Source organism: Amblyomma mixtum, chromosome 6 (assembly GCF_055824585.1).
Source record: "Amblyomma mixtum isolate Tamu chromosome 6, ASM5582458v1, whole genome shotgun sequence".
Classification (NCBI taxonomy): domain Eukaryota; kingdom Metazoa; phylum Arthropoda; class Arachnida; order Ixodida; family Ixodidae; genus Amblyomma; species Amblyomma mixtum.
Window position 1 is genome coordinate 1507095 of NC_143017.1, and position 26910 is coordinate 1534004.

General features: G+C 48.6%; 1 protein-coding gene and 1 long non-coding RNA gene across 2 annotated transcripts in view; one reads left to right on the forward strand and one right to left on the reverse strand.

Annotated features, from left to right (window-relative positions):
- LOC149338079 (uncharacterized) overlaps positions 1–26910 on the forward strand; it is a 1049963-nt gene that overhangs the window by 196965 nt on the left and 826088 nt on the right. The gene's annotated exons all lie outside the window — the stretch shown is intronic.
- The window catches only part of LOC149338082 (uncharacterized), a 153641-nt gene that overhangs the window by 111525 nt on the left and 15206 nt on the right, over positions 1–26910 (reverse strand). Inside the window, exons 3-5 of the mRNA XM_089550264.1 lie at positions 8531–8593; positions 3206–3271; positions 3078–3146 (exon numbers count right to left, since the gene is read on the reverse strand). Coding sequence (XP_089406390.1) covers positions 3078–3146; positions 3206–3271; positions 8531–8593 — 198 coding nt within the window. The remainder of the gene's footprint in view (positions 1–3077; positions 3147–3205; positions 3272–8530; positions 8594–26910) is intronic.

Sequence of the window (26910 nt, forward strand, 5' to 3'; positions counted from 1 at the left end):
GGCCACGTCGAAATTTTGCCCCTACCTGTACGGACGACCATTCAAGGTTGTCAGCTATCACCATGCTCTGTGCTGGCTAGCCAATTTGAAAGATACCTCCGGCCGCCTTGCTCGTTGGAGCCTGCGCCTTCAAGAATTCGACATAACTGTAGTCTACAAAACTGGCCGCAAGCATACCGACGCAGACTGCTTGTCGCGAGCCCCCGTCGACGCAGCACCGGAAGAGGAAGACGGCGACGCTTTCTTAGGACCGGTAAGCGCCAGCAGTTTCGCGCAGCAGCAGCGCTCGGATCCTGAGTTGCAAAGCCTAGTTGATTATCTGAAAGGCAAGACCACATCGCCTCCCCAAGGGTTCAAGCGCCAACTGTCGTCCTTCGTCTTTGACAATAATGTCCTCCTGAAGAAGAACTTCGCGCCCAAAAGGACAGTGCATCTTCTTGTCGTGCCGAAAAATCTCAGGCAAGACATTATGCAGGAATGTCATGATGAGCCGACTGCAGGGCATCTCGGGATTGCTCGCACGTTTCACCGCATCCAGGAGAAGTACTATTGGCCGCGGCTAGCTACCGACGTTTCACATTACGTGAAAACGTGCCGTGAGTGTCAGCGACGCAAAATGCCTCCGACTAGACCAGCCGGACTCCTGAACCCCATACCACCGCCAACTAAGCCTTTTCAGCAAATGGGGATGGACCTCCTCGGCCCCTTTCCGACTTCTTCATCAGGTAACAAGTGGATCACCGTGGCCACCGACTACATGACCCGCTACGCCGAAGCAAAAGCGTTGCCTAGTGGTACCGCAACAGAAGTCGCAAAATTTTTGTCGAAGAAATTCGCCTGCGACACGGCGCCCCCGAAGTGCTCATCACAGACAGAGGAACAACATTTACGGCGGAGCTGACGCAAGTCATTTCAAACTACAGCCGGACAAGCCATCGGAGGACAACTACCTATAATCCACAAACCAACGGACTCACAGAGCCACTGAACAAGACCATCGCAGACATGCTCTCCATGTACATCGACGCCGAACACGAGATGTGGGACTCCATTCTGCCATACGTGATCTTCGCCTATAATACTGCCGTCCAGGAGACAACGATGTTTACCCAATTCCAGCTGGTATACGGCAGGAAGCCCACGGCAACACTCGACGCATTGCTCCCGCACGTTACCGACGAAGACAATCGCGACGTCGCCGCCTACCTTCATCGCGCCGAGGAAGCCCGAAGACTTGCGCGGCTTCGCATTCAAGACCAGCAGCACACCGACGCCCGACGTTAGAATCTGCGCCGTCGAGACACGCATTACAAGCCAGGTGATCGTGTTTGGATATGGACGCCAGTTCGCCGCCGTGGATTGAGTGAAAAGTTGCTGCGACGCAACTTTGGCCCGTATACGGTTCTCCGTCGCATCGGTGGCCTCGACTATGAAGTCATCTCCGACGGCACGACAGCATCTCAGCGACGCCGCACACGCCCTTAAGTCGTACATGTCGTACGCCTGAAGCTGTATTATGAACGCTAAAGGACTCGAAGTTTCCATTCTCCGTGTTTATTTTCATTTTAAAGCATCGAGAAGATGCTTCTTTAGGAGGGGGGTAATGCCACGTATCATTGCAGTGTCCGTTCGTTCGCGCAAGGCCGCAGGAAAGGGGTGGTATCATTTTTGTTCGTGACGCGAGAAGCGACCGGACTAATTTCGATTGATCACAGCCATGCCGAGCTGTATCTACGTGTTTCAAGATTACTCTAGATGATCTCGACCTGTTATCTCGAAGTTTCCTTGCCGGCTTTAAATTGAAGGATGCCGCGAGCAGCGGGCATTCGTAGTTGCACGGATGACGAGCACGTTTGTTGCTTACGCCGCCGCCGAGTGATTCAGTTCTTTTGCGGGTGCAAGTCATCCCAGATAAAGAGCTTCGTTTCCAAGTTCTGTTGCTCTCTTCCTGACTGCAGGATTGCCGTCACTACAACGTGACTATATGAAGGGAGATGGTATAGGGAGAGCGAATAATTGCGTAACCTCAAGGTGATTCACACGGAAGGAATAAGGTATGGCGAGACGAGTGGAATGAGGAACCGTACGCGGGGGGGGGGGCGGATCGGTAGTTTCTCCGGTACTGATGCAGGCTATGGCGTGAGCACAAGAATAGAAGAATGAGCATACGAAGAATACGCATAAGAAGAATGAGCATAAGCGCGCGCCCAAGGGGAGGGTCCGCGACAGTGGCACTGCGCTTCTAGAACGCTGGACTGGAGAGGAGTACTAGACGACGAGCGAGTGCGACTTGAAAGCTAAAAGTTCTGCACTATAACTTGTACTTATGTGCATGTCGCTAACAAACATTTTGAAGGCGTAAGCCGTGTTGTCCTATTAAATGTGCGTGCACCAAAAGTGATAAGAAGACTCCTAGCGATCCATCAATATTAAGTAGAGAAAAACAAGTTGTGTACATATGGGCATAAGCTCCCTAGCTACCCCGTGCTACCCGCAAGGCGGAGCGCAGTCCGTGGTACGGCGGCGACTGCCTTCACAAATTTAGCGCGCAGATCAGAAAGGGTGCTGCGGCATCACGAAGGCGGCTACGTAGAGACATGCCGCGGGAGATTTGCCAGCTGCGTGGCAGCGACTTACATCACGTCGCTCGGCGACTGCGTTAAAAGGCCAGCGGGCGATCTTACGCCTTCTCATAAGTAAGGAGTTTTTAGTGTCTATGCCGACTTTTTTCCGTCATTAATACCTGAAGATAAAAAGGTCGGCCACCTTCGACGCAAGGCACCGATCGCTTCTCGGCCATCGAAAGGTTGATTGCTTCTAGTTTAACACAAACTCCATAGTCTGGAGAATGCATGATGTCAGAAGGATTGCCCAAGTAACCTAGACCTTTTTCAATTTTGATAAGGTGTTTCTTGCGAATGTTCTAATTTCTCTCCGTTAAATCCCCACCACCTGTTGCGGTAAGTGCCGCAGCTGACATCGTGAAAACAACCGTTTATTTGCAGTAAGTCGGGCAGTCTCCTAAGCGGTTGCTCATCTAAAATTGGCATGGCTGTACTGCAGAAGGCGGTTCTTACCGGGGAAAATATATCAAGGGTGGCGTCATTTCCAGGATCGTCCTTGAACAGTTTCTCGTCGATATGTTTCTGCAGTAAACGAAATGCAATGAGCACTATAACTAGGGCCCTGATATGGTTAAACCCACCTTTAATGCCTTCTTGGTGCCGCTGTCGCCGACTGAGATGTGGGCCATGCGGAAAGCGAGGAGTGCCTGCGTCCAGAACGAAAGACAATTTTATTTTCCCAGCTAGCTTCTTTGAGCTGGCAGCCAAGACAAAAAATAAGAAGCTTTTAGCAGGCTTTCTGTCCTCCCGACAGTACTGAGGAGGTTTCGGGGATCGAGCTCCAGTGTGCAGACTGCGGGAACATACAACAGCGATGCACAGCTGGTTATTGCGACAGCGGAAGGTGCGGTGAAAATAGGGTTGCTTTTTCCAGTTACCTAGCGTTACCTATTTTAGTTAGGAGTACGAATATTGTCAGTGTCGCTCTTCAACGCGAAAATCATTACAGATGTAACGACGAAGAAGTTCCTGTTTAGGCGAAGACGGCGACGAACTTCTGGCCGTTGTGTTGAGCGGCATTGCCATCGCTTTGGGTGTGTGCTCGTGGTGCTCGACCTCTGTGTCTACGAGGCCTGTGTCTCTGTGTCTACCGCCGGCGCCCAGTACCTCTAACCATCCCAGTACCCATCTTACACGGCGAATATCCACAGGTCCAAAAAAAATATTTCACCTAAAACTTCGGCTTTCTGCTTCCTTACTACAGCATGATGAAATAGGCCGTGGAATCTAAAAAAGGGCAGTAACAAAAATTTGTAGAGGCTATCAGAATTGTTCTGTTATACTGGGGGCTTTCAGAAATATCAAGCATGATTCCTTAAGACCTTTCACTATTTTACTAAGCTGGACAGCCAAAATATTGCTGAAGGTTTCCTACAAGATTTCAATTCGCAGTGCTTTCTTTGAGCCTAGGCTCAGTTGAAGTAACGACGAGCGGAGAGAGGAGGGCTGCCTAAGGTCCACATCCGAAGCCTTTGATCCTATATCAAACACTAGGATATTCTTCTCCAGCAGGTCGTTGCTCTTTATTTTACGCGACATACACCAGCTGCTCTAGGCAGACGTCAAACCTGCCACCACGAAGCAAGGGCACCGGAAACACTGTAGGCAGTGTTCCTCCATAGGCTCTTCCTCAAGAGCAGAATTCCGCAGGCTGCATTTTACAAGTTTAAGTGCATTATGACCGCACAACAGCTTAAACTTTAGGTCTCCGCGTACATGATGAATGCTACTCAATACTCACATAATTATGCGACATGATTAACTCACATTCATGTCAGATGCTTGGCATTGATAGCATTAGTTGCCTATGCGAGATAAAATCCACCACAACACCTAAAGAATGGTTATGGAGGCTTGTCAAAAGGAATTGTAATCCTAGTGCGCACATTGTTGTCTGTGAGGTTTGTATTTCTTCTGAAAGACACCCCTGGTGCATCGCAAGTTTTTCCGATAACTGCTGTGCTAACAGCGTTAGAGATGTCAGAGAATACTGTTGGTTAGGAATTGCATTCGAATACCACGTCACAAGTGCAGCAGACCACTCTAGGCCGTCTCCTCGTAAGTGTGTCGAAAGCCACAATCGGGAAGTCGGGGTACTGAATTCTGTTATACGCGTTTCATAGCAAGTTAGATTTGTTGAAATATATGCTAAAGCCGCTACGTAGTGTTCTCAGTAGCGCTGCATCTCCTGCATTTGTACTTTACTGACAGTATATCCGATGATGGCTAGAGAAATCTCAGTATTGATGTCGATCTTTACAATTCCTCTGAAGCCTGGCTTTAGGCTGTTGATTTTTCAATAAACATTCGTGGAAATTTACGCGTTCAAGACTGCTGAAAAATAACTACAATGCAAGAGTTATATTAACGCGTTAGACAAACGAGCTCACTAGCTGTGACACACGTTCCTATATAATGGGAGTTTATGTAACTGGCCTCTTCCTTTGGTCGTTTTTTTTCTCGAGCTAATTTTCGCCATAAATCAGACTCAACTGGGTCAGCATCCCACCTTACTACTATAGTATAACTCTGGTATACGCGGGGTTTTTATGGCAAAGAATTTTCTACCTTATATTCCAGTAACCTTATTGTGCATGTGCAAAGACCGACGCAACTGAAAAAGGGGTACAGGGGTGGACAAAAATTGCGGGATGCGAGTTCTTGGAAAAACGTTTATTGTAGCTCCACCTCGGTGCCCAGTCGCCTGATATTGTTACCAGAGAAATGAGCACTTAGGCCTTTAATACCTTCATACAATATCAGGCGACTGGGTAGCGAGGTGGAGTTTTTCCAAGAACACGCGTCCCGCAAACTCCCCCCCCCCGCCCCTGTACTACGAACTTCAAGGTAATAAGAAAAACCGAAGTAATCATAGTTAATGATGAGAAATATTTGCAGTAGTTCGATTTCATGTGGTCGCGTGTTGATAATATCAGCCTTAAAGAGGCTGTTGATTCAATGAATACTGGGAATATTTCGAAGAAAGCACGACATAAAGTGTAACCAGTAAGATATCCGATAGGATAAGGCCTCTATCATCAAGTGATTCTACTATTCGAACGAAGTGCGGTGTGCCATGTACCAATGAATGAGAGCGAATTTGAACGTTGGCAGGGCAGTAGCTCAATAATATTGACAATTGCTTTCTGTGCGCGTAAAATTGTTCAAACGATAGCCACTACTGGGATAAAAGCTTCGCAAAATTCTTCAGAAAAATATTATGTATGATATGAAGCAGGCAAAACCGACCAGCTTGTTTGATGGATTTAAGAAGTTCTAATCTGTTGGCTGATTAGTGTTCTGGCGAATATGTGTTCCATTTCACTCCAGAGTACTTGGAGGAAGGGTATGGTGAAGTTGATATCTGATTTCTTAATGTACGAAGGGTTGTCGAGTTGCCTGTGGGCCTCTTTTGTAATTTTTGGCTTTGAGGGTGACTATGCTGCGGCATTTTTCAGCTGGCTAACAGATATGTTAGGTCTGTCTTCTTAATAATTACGGTGGTAGAGAATAGCGTCTTGTGTCAAAGTGACCTATATATCTCATAGCACACGCTAGGCACGATAAGATACCCCCGCTGACAATGAGCTCGAGCTCTACAAACACACGTAAGACCTACAGACATTCAAAAAGAAATCAATGCAATTGTAAGCACGGGAATCGACATCGTGTTCGATCAAACGGTTGTCTTTAAATGCCTGTAGTATAGAGTTATTTGCATGCTTCCAAGAGCCTGCAAGAACACCTTTAAATAATGAAAGCTGTCGTAAGATCGCTGAACTAAAGGTATTCAATCTCCAGTCAGGCTGCAACTCTTCCCAAGGTAGAAAATAGGGACATTCCCAATCCCCGAATTAGAAAGCTCACAGCAAGGAGCGGTAAAGTCTCCAACGGAAATTCTGAATCCTACAGGTATATTCTGTCGCAGTCCTTGCACCTGAAATAACATCACGAGAGGAATACGAACAGTGCAGCGGACTTCCTCATTTTTCAACCACCTATAAATTGCTACTTTTCCTCCTTTTTTCTTTGTTTTATTTTGATTCATTCGTGTCCTTTTCTTAGAGACATTCTTTCTTTTCTTTATTATTAAAAATTTTTGTTTTAAATATATTGATATAGTTCTATCTTTCATTTTGTACCTCCTGCTGTCAGTTCCCAGTGACCCTTGGCTCCCCATCCCCCATTTTTTCCTAATTTCACGTTTTTTTGTTCATTTCTTTCCTTGTTTCTTTGTTTATTCCCGCATTCTTAAGAAACAACTACATATTTCTGTGTCATTTCTTATTCTTTTGTTTTCGGCCATTCTCTATTATTTTTGCATTTGCTCGCATTTGGTACCGCCGTCCTGCTCGATTTGGTAATTGCAGTTTTTTGTGATAAACAAGTCTTCCTCTTACCATGCCTGTCAGTCTCCTGTGCTTGGCGAAAAGGCTTTTTCACGATCTTGTTTGCTTTCTCACCATCCTTTCGACAAACACAGATTTCATTCTGCGGATCTTGGCTATGTAGTTATCGCACTTTTACCATGTCTAATGCTGTAGTCCTTTTTCGAATCTCTTCGGTCGCAGTACCCACGCCTGGGCAAGTCTTATCAATATAGCTTTCGCCATCTTAGCGCCCTTGAAACATCACACCCTTCTCTCTCTTACCGGTAATTCCTTCTCAAAACACAGGACCTCTGTGCCCCCGCCAATGACGAACGCATTGCCCAGACGAACTGAAGTCCCTACACTTTAGTTAGTGCCCACGACCTCTTCAGAGGCTTTTTTTCACTTCCTGTGGTATAATTCTCTAACGTAATCACGTGATGTAATGACATCATGCAATTTTTGAAAACTTCACGTGCGAAGGCTTGTAGTATTAAGAGTGCTTTGAGTCATGATACGTTAACTGCGTCTTAAGGTGACAAATTCTGCTCCTTGTGCAATCCCACGGTTAGTTGAATATCTGACTATCAGCCATGATACGTTAACCGCGTCTTAAACTGACCACTTCTGCTCCTTGTGCAATCCCAGAGTTAGTTTAAAACACCTCACAGCGGGCAGCTTATGGTCGAGGTCATTATAGAACCTGGGCAGTCCGGCATAATCGCCTATTTTTGCAATGGGATTTCGAGGGGCTTGACTACGCAGCTGTTATATAGAACCTTACGATCGCTGTAGGGCTCAGAAGAGTGTGTGAAGCCAGTTATGATGACCTTATGTAGAAATCTGAAGAAAAAATCGCTACACAAGAACTTGTGGCGGAGAAAAAAGCTCCGTTTTTTCATCACTGTGGCCTCGACCGTAAATGAGGACCACTTTCCGTCTGTAATGAAGCTTTTCCATGATTGATTCAGAGTTAAACCCAGCAGTACAGCTTTTTGAAGCCGTCAGCAGGTTTTCCAGTAACACCACTCTGACTACGTTTTTCCATAAAAAATAAAATCTATACAAGCGTCTTGGTGTCTAGAAGCAATACGTATTGCTTTAAAGGGCTTCTGCACATGTACAACTTGGCACACATTGTCGGATTTACCGACCAGGCTACAGAAATAAATATGATGACATCGACGACAGAGAGCTTGAGAGAAATGCGTCAATGGTTGTTTCAGCTTGCATCACTTGGATTTGAAAGACTGCTACGGCCACTAGTGACCATCTTAGGAGCCAGCTTGCTTTGGCGGTAGATTTTCTCGGCTGAAATTGAGACTGCTGGAGTGGTAATCTATAGTTACTTGATTTTACAGAACGCCGACGAGGTTAACTGAGATATTAGGTCGTCGACAGCGATTAAACTGCGTCTTGCGTAAAAAGCTTGCCAACAGGCGGATCGTTCACAACCACGAACAGGGTGTAGATTTCCCTCGACCAAAATACCAACCATTGTGCGTTTCAACATTGTCGCAGAGGCTTAAAGCTTACCTTGACATCGTCTGTGGCGGCGTTCGCTATGCATTTGTCTATGTCGGCTTGGAAAGCTGCCACCTGGAGAAATTTTGGGTAAAGAATCATGTACAAAGCTTTCTACAATTTCTGTCCTGGTAGATTTGACTTTCTACTAAAACTCAGAGTAGGAAAAACATATGTACAGCCATATTAGTAAGACTTGCAACACACTATCTTAAGGTTTTCGATGTCACACAATGCGCGCGCTGCAGTGGAAAGAACTGCTCCACCGACGGTCCGTTCAAGTGAGGTGGGTAAATAAACACGTTACTTGTAAAAGACAACTAGCATATGCCGCTTCTTCCTGTAGGCATTGACGACTTCCGAAGTGAAAAAAATTAAGGCACAATACAGAAATAATGTTTCTAAATACAAACACTCGAAAGAGATTTCTACCCACTATTAAGGTGACACGAAATTCCTATCCGCTTATCTGGGGCGCCAGCTTGCCAGCACGCGTCGTTAGCCTTCACGATTATGCATTTCTGTCAATCTATATCAAAAATAGAAATATACTGTGACATCCAGACATACTTTTTCAGTATAAGGGATCATAATTTTACTTGTGCAGTTAACCCTTTCCTCCTTGGTGGCGTTAGTTGACACCACAAAAAGAAATTCGCGCTGTCACTGGCAACAATTTTTTTTACCAAGACAGTGCTTCCAGGATCACTATGGCTAGCAGCATCAGTATTAGCGCATTTCTACTCAGTTGCGGGGTCTCCGAAAAAAAATTCAGAATAAAACGCATGGCTAAAGACGAAGATTTATAGCAAAATCTTTATATGTCAACAGCTATTCCTTCTTATTTGCTGAGATAATTAAAAAATTTGCGAAATACCTTGCTAAGCTCACAACAGCTTATATATGGTGGAATGGTACAGGCCAAGCTCGGCCAACGTTTTAAAATGGATGATTTTGGCTCTAGCAGGGCTGATTGTTGTCAGGAGAACTCATTGAGTTATTAAAGGTTTTATCAGAGCAGGCAACAATATTGACACCGTCTATTCGTCGTCATCGTTCTCGTGGAAACACGACAGCGCAGACTTCGCGCGAGCTCGCCTTGAGAAAAGAATGAAGCCGAAGTGTGGGGGCCAGCGAATGCTCCGCTTTTGGGCTGGTACCGACGTCCACTGCTGTCGCCTACTTTGACGTACCCAACCGTGCGAACCGTACTGAACCAAGCGTGAGACCTGGCGGAGGTGCTGGGTGACGCATTCCATGCCTCGGACTCCCCCAGCAAGCAGGGATTGAAGTCCTCGAGGGTCATCTGTCATCGAGGTGACGCCTGTACACCACGGCAGCCGCCGGCTCCAAGGCCTTCAACCTGAGTTTGGGCTCCTGGAGTCTCGTTCGACCCAATCGGTTCGTCCAGCGCCATCGTCGACGACCGTCCAGCCCGAAATAGGCATGCAGACGACGATTAGTGCACCTTCCGTTGTGCTGCAGCAGCCTCGGGAGCCACCGATCTTCCAAGGTTCTCCAGGCGAAGACCCGGGAGACTGGCTGGAGAAATTTGAACGTGTGGCCCGATACAACAGCTGGACAGATGACTCCATGCTTCAACACGTATTCTTTTCGCTGGAAGGCGCAGCTCGTATGTGGTTTGAGAAGCGGGAGTTGTCCAGAACAACGTGGAATGTATTTAAAGAGCAGTTCCTGAAGTATTTCACCACGGTGCTTCGAAGAGAACTGCTCCTTCAGTCTCGAATTCAGCTCCCAAATGAGGGCGTGCTTGTGTACTTCGAAGAGATGGCGAAGTTATTTCGTCGATCTGACCCGGATATGACCGAGCAGAAGAAACTTCGGTACCTTATGCGAGGTGTAAAAGCGCAAATCTTTGCCGGTCTGGTTCGCAATCCACCGAGCACGGTAGCAGAATTTCTGTCGGAGGCCACCACCATAGAAAAGGCACTCCATATGCGGCTGCGGCAATACGAGCGTCAGCCTTTCGCCATGACTGCGGCAGCCACTGAAATCAATACTACTGACGTGCTCCGCGAAACCTTACGCGCTGTCGTTCGCGAGGAGCTCCAGAAGCTGTCCCCGGCTACGCCGCGTGCGCCAACGGCTTCTACCCTCTCCGAGGTTATTCGGGAAGAGGTGCAACAGGCGCTTATAACACCAGCTCCCTTTCAGCCGTCTACAGCCCCACCGCTAATCACATACGCCGCTATTGCTCGTCGCGCGGAAACTCCGGCCCCTTTTCGGCCGCCACAACCTGCTCGTCCTGCTCCAGCGTATTCCCCCCGTAAAAGTGGCATCTGGCGCACTCCCAACTACCGTCCACTCTGCTATCACTGCGGTGAGCCTGGACACCTTTACCGCAATTGCAGGTATCGTCAGATGGGCCTGCAATGGATCCCTGCTGGTGCACCCCGTCCGCAGCCTGGGCCGCGACCCAGGGAAATCAACGACTATCTGGCCGATTCTGCCAGCGGGACACGCAGGTCGCCATCCGCACGTCGTTTCTCTTCTCCTCGTCGGTCTTACAGTGACTTTCGGCGGGGAAGGTCGCCAAGGCCCCGCCAGGAAAACTAAAAGCAGCAATGTTTGAGGGGGAGGTTGCTCATTGACTCAATATACAAGACCCTGCTACGCCGCAACTAGGTGGCCACCTGATGTCACGACCGACTGCCGTCCAACACCGTGATACGCCGACTCGACGTAAATGCCACCTGACGAATCGAAGCCAACCCGCGCCGCACCGCAGCCGTGACCGAACACCGCGCCGTACCTCTCACACGACGTCTACGACAGCAAACCTGAGCATTTCTCTTGACGGAACAGACGTCACTGCGCTCGTCGACACAGGGGCAGATTACTCTATCCTCAGTGGAAATTTCGCGGCAACTCTGAAAAAGGTCACCACTCCGTGGATGGGCCCACAGATTCGTACATCGGGGGGTCACTTAGTTACACCGACCTGGACTTGCAGATCAAGAGTAGCAGTTCCAGGCGCAACCTACCTGGTAACGTTCGTTATACTCGAACATTGTTCACCTGACGTCATTCTCAGGATGGATTTCTTGACCGAGAATGGAGCGGTCATCGACCTCCAGTCAAAGGCCGTGTGTTTCTCCACAGAGAACGCAATACACAGAGATTCAGACCATCCGACCGCACTTTGCATCCTGGATGACCACGTCACCATTCCACCTCGTTAAGTCTCATGGTTTCTGTCGGCGCCAAGACTGTGCGGAATTTCGAAGGCGTCGCGGAAGGCAACCAGATCTTGCTTTTTGCCAGGAGCCTTGCTGTCGCCAGAGGAGTCGTTAATCTCGTCAACGAAGCAACAGACGTGCTGATAACCAATTTCGGTGGTGCACGCCAACATCTGAACGCGGGAACCGTTGTGGCTCACGTTCATGCCATCGTCCATGTCAGCAGCACACCCAGTATTTCCACAATATCGTTGTTGGAACAGCAGAGCCCAGTCACGCAGCAGCAACAAGATCTTCTTCTGCGCTACGTCGACACCTTCTCAGTATTATCGCGTGTTGGACGAGCTCACCTAGCGAAGCATCGCATTATTACGGACGATAACGTGCACCCTCTCCGACAGTCCCCCTTCCGAGTGTCTCCCGCTGAACACGACGCTGATATATTTGTCGATGCTCGTAGCGTGTCCCACCAGGCATCGGGTCCAGGATCACCGCCGCAATGCCGAAGGAGGAAGGAAACGTGGGCCGGAGACGGGGAGTAGGGGAAGTGAAGGAAAAACTGTATTCACATATTTACATTATTTACAAGAGCGGGACTGAGAATGGCTCTCAGTGGAAGAGGAACGTCTTCGTCAACCGTAGTCGACTCGAGCTAGCAGGCGTCTCGGCCACACTCACGGCCGAGTTAAATATCGTCCGGTTTCCCCAGATCCCTGGCTGGGGAATAATGGTCGACGAGCACTGTCCAATCGGATGGACCGAAGGGGACGTTCTTGTCACCACCCACGGCTGGGCAGGTGCGAGCTTTTCCACTCTCCCACAGCTGGGCCGATGAGAGGGGGAGAATGCTGACTCATCCAGCACTGCGGGAAAGGAATCTCCCGAAGTCCTCCAGCAGGGGAATGAACTTGCCTCCCCGCCGATTGCCCAGAACGCGAGTCGGGGACACAGAATTCTTCAATTATCCGCCAGCGTGACCGGCGCCGCCAGGTCGCCTCCGCATTCACGGTGGTTGCTCGGACAATAGCTCCTGGGCCTCGCCTGCCTTCGTCGCCGCTGCACTCTGCTCAAGGAATTTCGCTGGGATTACTGCTGACAATGGCCTTTGACATTCCTGCCACACTAATCCGCTGAGGCTCGGAGGGGCATTCCAAGCATCCAACTTCCCATGGTCGTCGCGAGGTTGTCGACCTCGATGAATGTTCACGGTAGCTGCATGATCGGGCCCACGTGGTCCGAGTGGACACAGGTGTGACGGGAACACACAAAGAGAGTTAAGGGGGGGGGGGTAGAAACATAACAGCACGTCCGCCGCCCGAAGAGGTCTCGTAGTGGTTGCAGCCAACGCTGCTGCGCGCAGAGACCTGGAGTTGTGTCCGTTCGGCCTTTGGTCACAGCTGGGCCCAAAGGTTCTTCTTGCTTCGTTGACAGCTGTAACGAGCTCAACCAGCAAAGTCCAAAGCCCAACAAGCAGAAAGCGCCAAACTGACTTCAAGAACCGCCAAGCTGTTTTCGGTCAACAAAATCTCTTTAGAGAAAATGAGCTGTAGCGTGAAATTTACGTCCTCCTCCGAAAGTTGACATGTTTGACCAAACCAGAATACACAGAGCTTGTTTAGCCAAAAGGGAGGAAAATTTTCTAAAATTTTGGGGGGGTGCCGTAGCACGGTTTATGTCACAGAAAGCCACCGCCCGTGAGAGCACGAAGGGAAGGTGGAGCTGCTGAACACACATACAAAACAGACAAAAATGATTCCCGCTAAAGCAAAAAAAAAACAAAATACAAATTTGCATAGCGGATTAACGTCTGGGGAGTCAGGAAAGGGCATTACACGGGAGAGCTTCGGCTGAGGCCATCAGCGTTGTCATTACCTCGCAATTTTCTGAAACGCATGTAAACTGAGTCCCGCAATGCCAAGCTCCAAAATTTCGCTCTCATTTTTGTATAGGAGAGTGTAATGAACAAAAGAACAAAAAAACAAGCATTAAACTCAATATGAGATTATGCGTCATATCCGCCCCTTGCGCGGCCGCGGTCCGACAGCTGCTTTAGCAGATGAGACATTACATAATGCTAGGAATTTCAGCTTGCATTTCTGTACAGGGGAGTTAAATGAACAAAAGAAACAAGCATTCAACTCAAGACGGGATTATTCCTCGAATCCGTCTGCAAACGGCGTTGCGATCAGAGGAATTTACTGCCTCCTATTTTTCAGCCGCCCCGTGCGCGGCCGCGGTCCGATTGCTGCTCTAGCAGGTGCAACAGGACACAAGGCTAGGAATTTCAGCTTGGGACCCTTAACTGTTTCTCGTCCAAGTCTCGCGGTTCTGAAGTTTGGCTGACGCTCAGAAAGCAGAATGCGAGAAGGGAACGGACGAGTGCGAATGCCGTGCCAGCGTATCCGTCTCTCTCGGATCGGGTTCGCGCGTTGCGTTCTCTTGGCTTGTGTTCCCACGAGGCGGGTGCGAACTCTTGAGCACCGAGGTGCCAAATTGGGGTGGCTACGCGGTTCGGATTTTAGTCGAGCATTCAACAAGAGCCGCACTTTCCCCTTGATTAACTCTTCCCGTTTGGCCACCTCTATACGCTGCCGCTCCGTGGAAACCCTCGCTGTTGGTTTGCGGGGCGCGTCACTAGCCATCGCGGAACCGTCACAGGCAAAGTCGCTGGCGTTCGCCTCATCATCAGTTTGTAAAATTGCCTGCTCTAGCTCACCACCGTGAGAATTTATCAGGCTTACTGGGTCATGTTTGCCCTCGTCACCCGCGTGCTCTGCCGGCGCTGCGAAGTCTGGAGCCTTCGAACTGGTGAGGACCTGCGTAGCGTTATCTCCAAAACTAAGGCCCTTTTCTTTGGGCAGCATATCCAAGCGATTTGCGAAAATCGAGGGATACTGCATAGGCAGGTTTTGGGAGACCGCTGCTTTGGTCAGACGCAGCTCGAGCGGGCTCTCGATCGCGACGCGGGCAGTAAGTTGGTCGTGTTGGATACCTTTCCTATCCTTATACTGGCGGTACAGCAGGCCAGAACGGAACTGGAAAGGTATGTTCTTCCATGACACACCTATGTCACTTTGGTGACTCAAATTTTGTACGGTTTGGTCTTTCTCTTGCTCAGCGGTGAACGCTTCTCTGTCCACACGAAGGAGTTCGAGAAAGCCATCCGAGTGGGGTAACACAAGATTGGTATTCAGTTTCTCACCTAGCCCCAACTCATCACTTGCGCCTGCTTCGAAAGACTCACTATAGCCTGCACTACTGTCGGTACTCTTTACCCCTGTGCTATAAGTGAGTAAGTCCTGCGCTGGCTCGTCATTAGGTAGCGCGGAGCCGTCACAGCTTAAGTCACCGGCGTTCGTCTCATCCACAGTTTGTAACAAAGCCTGCTCTAGCTCATCACCGTGAGAATTTACAGGCTTCGGGCTTACAGGTTGAGGTTTGCCCTCTTCAACCACGTGCTCTGCTGGCGCCGCGACCTCACGAGCCTTCGAAATGGTAAGGACCTGCGCAGCGTTATCTCCAAAACAAAGGCCTTTTTCTTTGGGCAGCCTATCCAAGCGATTTGAGAAAATCGAGGGATGCTGCCTAGGCAGGTTTTGGGAGACGGCTGCCCCGGTCAGACGCACCCCGAGCGGGCTCTCGATCGCGACGCGGGCAATAGGCAAAGACACACTGGTTTCATTGGAGCATAACTCATTTTCGGGTGTTTGGTCGCGAGCGGCTGTCGTTCCCTCATCGTTGAACTGATCGTTTCGAGGCAGCGCTGAGGCGCATTCCTCGCTTAGAATAGAACTTGCAGTTGCCGCTTTCAACGCGCGACTGCTTTCTGGAGGACTACATTTTTGCGCTGCGCCTACGCCTTTCTTGGTTGCAAGGGTAATCTGCGCGGCATCGCGCTTTTCATCTAACGCCGCGCTCTGGCTTGGAGCGCCACAGTCGCTGTCAGGTGGCAGACAACGACGCTCTGTGCCGCAGATTATCACATCAATTTCCCGACTGTCACTGTTCTTCTGAGCAACTACAATGTGCGTAGCTGACCAAGCGGGGCTCTTTGGCTGGTCGCTGACGCACTGATGGGGGCGCTGCTCGCTGCTATCACTTCGGCTTTTAGATTCGGTCTGTACACAAATTCCGAAGTATCGGAAGAGGGCACTTTTCGCTTTGTCGTAGCTGCTGGCATCCTCATCGGACAGTCGCGCTAATACGGCGCTGACATCGCAAGGAAGGATGGCCAGCAGCATCATTGACCATTCGCCCTGATCTAGCTCCTCTTCCGTACATATTTGTTCAAAATTCGCGAGGAAAGTTCTGAAGCTCTCGCCTCTCTGAAAAGTCCTCAACCGATCTCGGGCCCTTTTCCGTCTGAGAAATTGAGTCGTACGTATGATCTCCTGCTGCTCTCGTTTTCGTAGTTCCTCGAGCTCAGCGAGTCTCTTACGGCATTGCTCCTGCCATTCTTTTTCAACCCTGTCGGCCTTCTCCTTGCGTTCCTTTTTAACCCTGTCGGCCTCCTCCTTTGCGTTCCTGATTCCCTCCTGAATGACTTCCCAGGTCTCCCAAATTTTGTCACCCTCCTCCTTAGCACCACATTCCTTAATAGCCTCAATCAGCTGCGGCTTTCTGTGACTTTTCCTGGCCTCAATACCCAGATTTTCACACAGCAACATCAACTCTGGCTTCTTTAGTTTGCTCAAATCCATGGCAACTTCCGAACGAGGACTTTCAATACAAGCTGCTACGTGAAATGCTTAAGCGAGCACGTGCAGAAAAACAATCTACAGGTAGTGATAAATTTCCAGAGTTATCAAGCCTGGCAGATTCTTAAAGAAAGTCAAGCGCTCACCACTGCTGAAGCCAGGACCAAGCGTGGAAGATCCCGCCGCTGCCAACCAGTTGATATATTTGTCGATGCTCGTAGCGTGTCCCACCAGGCATCGGGTCCAGGATCACCGCCGCAATGCCGAAGGAGGAAGGAAACGTGGGCCGGAGACGGGGAGTAGGGGAAGTGAAGGAAAAACTGTATTCACATATTTACATTATTTACAAGAGCGGGACTGAGAATGGCTCTCAGTGGAAGAGGAACGTCTTCGTCAACCGTAGTCGACTCGAGCTAGCAGGCGTCTCGGCCACACTCACGGCCGAGTTAAATATCGTCCGGTTTCCCCAGATCCCTGGCTGGGGAATAATGGTCGACGAGCACTGTCCAATCGGATGGACCGAAGGGGACGTTCTTGTCACCACCCACGGCTGGGCAGGTGCGAGCTTTTCCACTCTCCCACAGCTGGGCCGATGAGAGGGGGAGAATGCTGACTCATCCAGCACTGCGGGAAAGGAATCTCCCGAAGTCCTCCAGCAGGGGAATGAACTTGCCTCCCCGCCGATTGCCCAGAACGCGAGTCGGGGACACAGAATTCTTCAATTATCCGCCAGCGTGACCGGCGCCGCCAGGTCGCCTCCGCATTCACGGTGGTTGCTCGGACAATAGCTCCTGGGCCTCGCCTGCCTTCGTCGCCGCTGCACTCTGCTCAAGGAATTTCGCTGGGATTACTGCTGACAATGGCCTTTGACATTCCTGCCACACTAATCCGCTGAGGCTCGGAGGGGCATTCCAAGCATCCAACTTCCCATGGTCGTCGCGAGGTTGTCGACCTCGATGAATGTTCACGGTAGCTGCATGATCGGGCCCACGTGGTCCGAGTGGACACAGGTGTGACGGGAACACACAAAGAGAGTTAAGGGGGGGGGGGGGGGGGGGTAGAAACATAACAACGCTATTGGCCGCCAAGTCAAGGAAATGCTCCGCGACGACGTAATTCGTCCTTCCCGGTGTCCCTGGGCAGCGCCAGTAGTCCTTGTGATGAAGAAAGACGGAACATTGCGGTTCTGTGTAGACTACCGTCGCTTTAACAAAATCACCAAAAAGGATGTCTATCCTCTCCCCCGGATTGACGATGCTCTGGATCGCCTCTGTAGCGCGAAATGTTTTTCTTGGATGGACCTGAAGTCAGGTTACTGGCAAATTGAGGTCGATGAGCGGGACCGTGAAAAAGAGCTTTAATTACTCCAGATGGCCTGTATGAATTTACGGCCATGCCCTTTGGACTGTGCTCCGCACCGGCAACTTTCCAACGCCTCATGGGTACCGTCCTTGCCGATTTAAAATGGCAGACGTGTCTCGTCTATCTTGACGATGTTGTCGTCTTCGCCCCGACTTTCCAGGAGCATCTTGGTCCTACAAGCAATAAGAACTTCAGCTCTGTATATGCAAAGTGGCATTTCTCATTTCTCAATTCTCTAAATGAGAAATGCCACTTTGAGTATACAGAGCTGAAGTTCTTAGCGCACGTTGTGAATCAAGCCGGTGTTAAGCCTGGTCCTGAAAAAACAACAGCTATTACCCATTTTCCGCCGCCGCAAGACCTGAAAGCTGTCCGCCGTTTTCTTGGATTGTGCGCGTATTGCCGTCGCTTCGTGAAAGATTTTGCTCGCATTGCCGAGCCGCTGACGCGCCTAACAAGGACGGACATACCTTTCCGATGGGAAACAGCTCAAGAAAATGCATTCCGCAGCCTTCAAAGCCTCCTGCAGGCGCCTCCCGTTCTGGCTCACTTTCAAATTCAAATTAAAATTTATTTAGCATCAACAATGATGTTACAAAACCCGTGATGCTACGGGGTGCTAGCAAAAAGCCTGTAACGGCTTAACAAAGGCCAGCACCCTGTTCACAGAGCAACACAGCAGTGGACAAAAAGAGATAGCGATATAAAGAAAAGCAATATATATATGGCGACGGTTTTACATAATCATAAAAACATGTTAAGTGGTCAGGCTATCATTGCGGGTTCATAATTGCGAGTGTTAATGTCTTGAGTAATTACACATACACTGATTGATAGATCACTGGACGTATTATCAGAAGAGTTAAGAGCGTGTGGTAGTGTGTACATCAGCATTTGGCGGCCATAGTTAGTACGGGTGTGAGGAATCATCCATGTCTGACGGCTTCGTGTGCTTTCGCCAATGGAGACAGGGTCGCAAGGTTTTTAAGGAGAGCGTCATTATTTAGATGAAATGCATGATGACGTTTTAACAGAAGTGCATTGAACTGGTTCGGTAATGGTTGTAAATTAAGGTCATCAAAAAGAGGTTTTGTGTGTGCGTCATTGAGTTCGTTTGAAATAAATCTTACAGCTTTTTTCCTGAGTCGATAGATTTTGGAAAAATTTGTGTACGTTGTGCCCCATATCAAGTTGCAATACGATAATGTGGATGCGAAAAGGAAGTTATACAAAAGTAATTTAATATGCTTAGGCAGAAAGTAACGAAAACGTGCAAGAATACTAACTATTCGGGATAATTCGGAGTGAACGAGGTCAGTGTGTGCGTTCCACTGCATATTCTCATGAAAAAGAACACCTAAGTTTTTTATTACTGTTACCACCTCTATGACTGAAAGACCATGTTGCAGGACAATATTTAAATTAACTGGTTTATTTTTAGGGCGAAAAAGAACTGATTTTTTCTTCGAGATGTTTATAGTTGAGGAATTATTTAGACTCCAAGTGTTCAATACATCAAGCACTGCATTCGCTTTCTTTACAAGCAGGGGTAAACTGTGATGGGAGAAAAATAAGCTTGTGTCATCGGCATAAATAATAAATGATGCATTTAAATCTATTTTAACAAGGTCATTAATATATAGGTTGAAAAGTAATGGCCCGAGAATACTTCCCTGCGGAACGTAATGTAGCAATGGTTTGAAGCTGGAGCAAGAGTTATTTATGTGCACCCTTTGTTGGCGGTATTGTAGGTAGGATTTAATACGAGAAAGGAAGCAGCCTCTGATGCCATAATATTCCAATTTGTTAATAGTGTAACGTGATTTATTTTGTCAAATGCCTTTGAGTAGTCTATGAAAATTCCAAGTGAATACAATTGGTGTTCGAAGGTGTTAAGAATGATTTTTTTTGCACTAGCAAGCCGCTTTCTGTAGAGCATTTTTTTGTGAACACAAACTGATACGGTGTCATAATCTGATGCTTGGTTAAGAATGAGCTCATTCGTACGTGTATTAGCTTCTCTACGACCTTGGAGAATACAGGGAGTATTGAAATTGGCCTGTAGTTAGACTTGTTACATTTCTCACCACCTTTAAAAATGGCAGTACCTTTGGCCACTTGGAGCCGGCGAGGAAATTGGCCTCATGAAAATATTTGATTATTGATGTACTCTAAAACAGGGGCTATAATAGTAGCAACATGTTTAAGTGGCCGAATCTCCAAACCATCTACATCAGTACTGGTAGCATTGTTTAGAGATAAGATTGTAGACACAACCTCATCTGCAGTTACTGGGAATAAAAATGCAGTCTCTTCTGTTGGTTGGTGCATAAAGTTCATGCAGCTTGGGTCATGATTTATTTATTTATATATTTATTTATACACAGTACCTACAGCGCCCTCACTGGGGCATTATTATCTGTTATTATTATTGTTATTATTATTATTATTATTATTATTATTATTATTATTATTATTATTATTATTATTATTATTATTATTATTATTATTATTATCTGTGGGCTATTTCCCACACATGTGAAGAAATCAATAAAAGCTTTAGCTAATTCTTCTCCTGCAAGAGTTGTGCCATTCATACTTATCTCCATCGGGCTATCAATTGCACCAGTGTGCCGATTTAGGATTTTATTTAATCCTTTCGAAATGATTTGCGGAGTTTGCTTCCTGTCCTGCATGAAAAGGTTTTCAAAGTACTCTTTTTTAATTCTCCGTAATATGCTGTTCGTCCTGTTTCTGCGTTTCTTGAAGTCATCTAAATCGTTTTCGTTTCTGGATTTCACAAACTTTTGATAAAGAACATTTTTCAGCTTTATGGCTTTGACACATTCAGGTGTAATCCAAGGTTTGCGTGCCTTGCGTGGCCGCTTGCGAGCTTTGAAGGGAAAGCAATCATTATATACCTTTATAAATTTGTCTATGAAGATGTTATAAGGCTCCTCCGCATCAGCGCTTGAAAGAACACTCTCCCATGATATCTGTAAAACTAAATTATGAAAAGACCCCAGGGTATCTTCATTTATCGCCCGGAATGTACTTACAGTCGGTCTCGCGTCTTTTAATTGGAACTTTTTATGACTAAGCACTGAATATATAGGTAAATGGTCACTAATGTGTGTTTGAACAACACCTGAACTGATGGGCACATTTGTAGCATTGGTGATAAAAATCTCAATGAGTGTAGATGTATCCCGCTCTATGCGAGTTGGTTGTTCTATGAGATTAATAAAAGCATTTGTTTCTAAAGTGCAGCCCAATTCTTCACTTTGTGGGGAAGTCGACCTAAAAACGCCGACACGGAGCTCACAAACGACACGGAGCTCACAAACTCCATACTGATGCCAGCAACATCGGCTTAGGTGCTGTCGTGGTCCTGATACAAGCAGGTCAAGAACGAGTCATCGCTTACGCAAGTCGGTGTTTGTCACCAGCCGAATCAAACTATTCTGCTACCGAGAAAGAATGCCTTGCCATTGTATGAGCCGCTCCGAAATTCCGACCGTACCTTTACGGCAAATATTTTAAGGTGGTGACCGATCATCATGCCTTATGCTGGCTCGCAAGCCTCAAAGACCCGTCCGCTCGGCTCGTCCGATGGAGTCTGCGGCTCCAGGAATACGACACCACTCTCGTGTACAAATCCGGCCGCAAGCACTCTGACGCCGATTGTCTGTCCCGTGCCCCAGTAGATCTTTCTACCGACGCCTGTATTGATGAGGACATCTTACTGAGTGCTCTCAGCGCCTCCTGCCTCGCTGACCAACCTCGAACTTCGAGATGTAATGGAATTTCTCAACGGCAGCAACACGACCGCCACGCGCGCTTTCAGGCGCGTGTTGCCATCTTTATGCATCCGCAATGGTCTTCTGGTCAAGAAAATTTCGCTCCAAACAATACGCAATACCAAATCGTCGTACCGGCTAGCCTCGCAATGAAATCCTCCAAGCCTCCTATGACGAATCCACTTCTGGACATTTGGGCATAGCCCGTACGCTAGCCCAAATTCAAGAGAATTACTACTGGCCTCGTCTCCGTGCTGATGTCGCTCACTACGTCAGAACGTGCCGAGCCTGTCAGCGTCGCAAGGTGCCGTCTACCAAACAAGCTAGGTTCTTGATGCTCATTAGACCGCCCACAAGGCCCTTCCAACAAATAGGAATGGACATGCTGGCAACAAATGGATCACGTGGGACATCCGTTCCCACGTTCGAACTCTGGTAACAAATGGATAATTGTCGCGACAGACTAGCTTACCCGCTATGCACAAGCGGTTGGTTGGTTGGTTTATGGGGTTTAACGTCCCAAAGCGACTAAAGCTATGAGAGACGCCGTAGTGGAGGGCTCCGGAGAAACGTCAGCTCTACCCAGCGGCACCGCTTTAGAAGTCGCGAAGTTCTTCGTGCATCAGATCGCACTCCGCCATGGGGCACCTGAACTGCTGATAACTGACAGAGGCCCTGCGTTCATGGCTGAGCTGCTGCAGGAGATCTTGGTTTACAGTCATACCGACCACCGCCGAACAACGTCGTACCACCCACAGGGGATCGGGTTGACTGAAAGACTGAACCGAACCCTTTCTGACTTTATTTCCATGTACGTGGATATTGAACACAAAACCTGGGACGAAGTGCTCCCTTCTGTCACCTTCGCCTACAATACGGCCATGCAAGAAACAACGCAGATGTCCCCATTCCACCTCGTTTACGGCCGTGCAGTGACGACGATGCTCGACGCAATGTTACCACATTTTGACGACTCTAGCCTTCACACTGATACCTCACGTTCCTGGAACGCGCCGAAGCGGCTCACCAATTGGCCAAAGTTTGAATTCAGGAGCAACAACTTCGAGATGCAGATCGCTACAATAGGCGCCGTCATGACGTCCATTATGCGCCCGGCGACCGTGTGAGGGTGTGGTTCCCCATTCGGCGATGGGGACTGAGCGAAAAACTCCTCCATCGCTACTTCGGACCATACCGCGTGGTCAGGTCATTGAGCGACCACAACTACGAGGTCATTCCCGATGGATTTCAGAAGTCCCGACGGTCGCCGTGCCCTGAAGTGGTTCACATGGTCCGCCTGAAGCCTTATCACGAGCGGTAGCCTCGCCCACTAATACCGTTCAGTCCTTCCGACCACTCCACTCACTCCCAGCATCGGGACGATGTTTATTTTTGCCGGGGAGTAAAGACACCGTCTATTTGTCGTCATCGTTCTCGTGGAAACACGACAGCGCGGAATGTGCGCGAGCTCGCCTTGAGAAAAGAAAGAAGCCGAAGTGTGGGGGCAAGCGAATGCTCCGCTTTTGGGCTGGTACCGACGTCCGCTGCAGTCGCCTACTTTGACGTACCAAACCGTGCCAACCGTACTGAACCACGCGCGACAATATAGGACAGCACAGCAGTACAGAGCAGCAGTAATCTATACTGATGTTTGTTCGACTCCCTACAGTGATATTACCATCGTGAATTTCCACATTGACCCCCAGGCTTAAAGCTTACCTCGATGTCGTTTGTGGCGGAATCACGCCATTCAGCCACAAAAGGATGTTGCACAAACCAAACATTAACTAATAAACTGAACATTAATGGAGCAGTCTCCTTGCACTTTTATTTTTTACCCCTCTCTTTCTCTCTCCCTCTCTCTTTCTGTCACATGAGGATTGCTAGAAAGCTGCCGGAAGCGACTTGGGCATTCACAGTGCAAGGAGTACGCCTTGTTGGCGGACGCCGCGTTCTCGTGCGAGGAAGAGTCGGAGGCCGTGGTGGGCCAAACCCTTCAATCCTTTGTTACTTTCCCTCTGGCCTCGATTTCCTCCTCAGAACTAGCTGAGAAGGTAGCGATCGCCCTTGCGATTGCCCACCCGCAAGCCCGTTATATTCTCACAGATCAGAAAACTGCAATGCTAAATTGCGCGCTGGGGTGACCTCATGTCCCTACTATTTGCATACTGATCTCGCCCGGTGCAAACCCGCCTAGCCACGTGGAGATACTCTGGGTGCCTGAGCACTCGAGAAACACCGGCAGCAAGGCCGCCGATAGCTCAGCTCGAGGCTTGATACTGCGGTCACAGGAGGCCCCCGTGTCGGATTTGTCCAGGCAGTACATGCACACATTAAGTGAGCCGCCTCAGGCTTACCTAGCAGATGGTGTGGCTTATGGGATTTAACGTCCCAAATCCACACAGGATATGAGAGACACCGTAGTGAAAGTCTGTAGAAATTTCGACCACCTGGGGTTGTTTAACGTGCGCTGACATCGCGCAGTACACACGTCTCTAAAATTTTGCCTCGAGAGAGCCAGCTGTGCCAACCACATCACTCATTCGATAATTACCAAGAAACCACCAAACCAAACGCTCAGCAGCCCCTCTTCAACCCTCTGCAACTACCCCACCGCCACAGTTCTCCGGCGGATCCTCTTCCGCGGAGCTTGGAGCGCCTCCCCGGCTGGAAGGACTGGGAGAGCCTGTTGCGCTCTGAGGACCCGGTCCGGCAGAAGACCGCCACGGACCGGGCTGCGGACGCCATTAACCCTACGAACACGAATATTTGAATGTAGCTGGAACGTGCAAGCGCCCAAGCACCTGTTTGCTCCCAACCCCTCTGTTAAAATAAAAGTATTTATCACCACACCGATGGTGTGGCGGCATGTGGTTGTTTTTTTCTTCTGCTTTTCTAATCAATCAGCTTTAAGCGATAACGTATTCAGTAATATTATAAATTGATCAACAACACAAAATAAATAAATTAAAACTCCCCTGTGCCCCTTGCTTTCTGTCGCTGTTGGTTTCTCTCATATTTATAACGAGCCAATCATTCCCCTTTCCTTGTCTGCTTAATTGTTTTACGAGGGCCTCGGTTCTGGCAGCCTTGATGCCTTAGGAAGCATAAGAGGGTTCTCACACAGCTTCCACCCTCGCCGTTCGATGACGTTCTACGTCACATCAGCTGTAACTCAGGACGTGCTACGTGCGCCGCTTAAGAACGTGGGTGGCGCTGGTGAACACTCCCAAGCAAACATAAGCATAAACATAAACATAAATACCCCCGAAAGCAGAAGGTTTGAGAGCCGTCGCCGTAGCTCAGTGGTAGAGCACCGGACGCGTAATTCGGAGGTCGTGGGTTCGGATCCCACCGGCGGCATTTGGTTGTTTTTTCTTCTGCTTTTCTAATCAATTAGCTTTAAGTGATAACATATTCAGTAATATTATAAATTGATCAACACCACAAAAAATTCAGGGGGCACTTTGACTGTCTAAAGTGCGTAGAGGCGAAAGCGTTTTCCGCACCACTTTGACTGCTTCTGTGGCACTGGTGGCGTCACATGTAATTGAGTACTAATTGCTAAGTGACGACAAATCACTAACCAATGGTTCATTAGTGATTTGTGCCTGAATACTAATTAACTGCTAATTAATGACGCTTAAGCTTCGCCTTTAGGAGTGGAACGCGACAGCGTGTTGTAGCGCTGCCAGGGAGTCCACGGAACGCCACCACCCGTTCGGCGCGATGCCTTGCCCTTTGAACGCTTTTGAGGAAAGGAAAGGAAAGGGCGCAGTAATTCTCTGTCATCACGGTGGACACCTGAACTGCACCGTAGTGGAAGGGAGGAAGTGGCAGTGGAGAAGAAAGACAAAGATGGCCCGTAATGAAGAAAATGAAAATTCTATTTGAGGAAAGGAAATTACGTAAATCCTCAAATTATGAGGAAATTTGAGGAAATGACTGTCGCACATATCTCGGTGGACACTCGTCAAAATTCAGGGGGGCACTTTTTTGACATAAAGTGCGGTCACTGATGCTTGGTTAAGATGTTAAGCTTCGCCGCCGCGGTGGCTCAGTGGCTATGGTGCTCGGCTGCTGGCCCGAAAGACGCGGGTTCGAACCCGGCCGCGGCGGCCGAATTTCTTTGGAGGAGAAATTCGAGGCCCGTGTACTGTGCGATGTCAGTGCACGTTAAAGAACCCCAGGTGGTCTAAATTTCCGGAGCTCTCCACTACGGCGTCTCTCATAGCCTTAGTCGCTTTGGGACGTTAAACCCCATAAACCAACCAACCTTCGCCTCTAAGAGTGGAACGCGACAGCGTCTTTCAACGCTTCCAGGAGTCCATAGAACGCCATCGCCCATTCGGTTCTATGCCTTGCTCGTCGATAAATTGGTTTTTGAGGAAAGGAAATGTATCTGTCTCTCATATCTCGGTGGACACCTAAACCTCGCCGGAAGGGAAGGGAGGAGGATGGGAGTGAGAGAAGACACCGTATTCACTAGACGCACCTTTGTTCTTCCCAAAGCGTCGAGCTGGCATGGCGGAGTGGATAGCATGCTCGTCTCACACTCCGAAGACCGGGGTTCGATTCCCGAGCTCGACCAATTTCTAATTCGGTTTTATTTATTTAGATGGCCTGACTATAAAAGTTAATTAGGCTAATTGAGTCATTAAGCAAATAACTAAGCTCAGTCCCACTTACGATCCCTTCAATTGGTTGCCTGGTTACTAGCCAAACTACAATTATCCCCGTTTGAAATTCGCGCACTGTGACGTCACGACCGTTTGGACCAACTGAAAAGCGTGACATTTCTGTCGACAACTGCTGCTTACAACAATGAGACATTAAGGGCTTGCGCCTTAATTAAAAAATTTAAAAATCCCCTGTGCCCCTTGGTTTCTGTCGCTGTTGGCTTCTCTCATATTTATAACGAGCCCCTCATTCCCCTTTCCTTGTCTGCTTAAAAAAAACAGTTGGTTTTTGAGGAAAGGGAATGGCGTAGTAACTGTCCCACTTATCTCGGTGGACACCCGAACCGCGCCGCAAGGATAACGAAAAAGGTGAGAACGAAAGACGAAAAGAGCTAGAGCTGCTGTAGTGGAGACCTCGAGAATATTTCAGGCCATCTGGGGATCCTAATCTGCACTGACATCGCAAAGTACATGGGTGCCTTTTGCGTTTTGCCTGAATCGAAACGTGGCCGACGAGGCCGGGCTCGAACCTGGGTAATCCGGCTCAGTAGAGAAGCTCTTTAAGGACTGAGCCACCGCGTCGTGTCAAACTCAAAACCCTGCTTGCGGAGCAACTGCGGCGCGGCCTTGAGACTGGAAACACTGCTGCTTGTT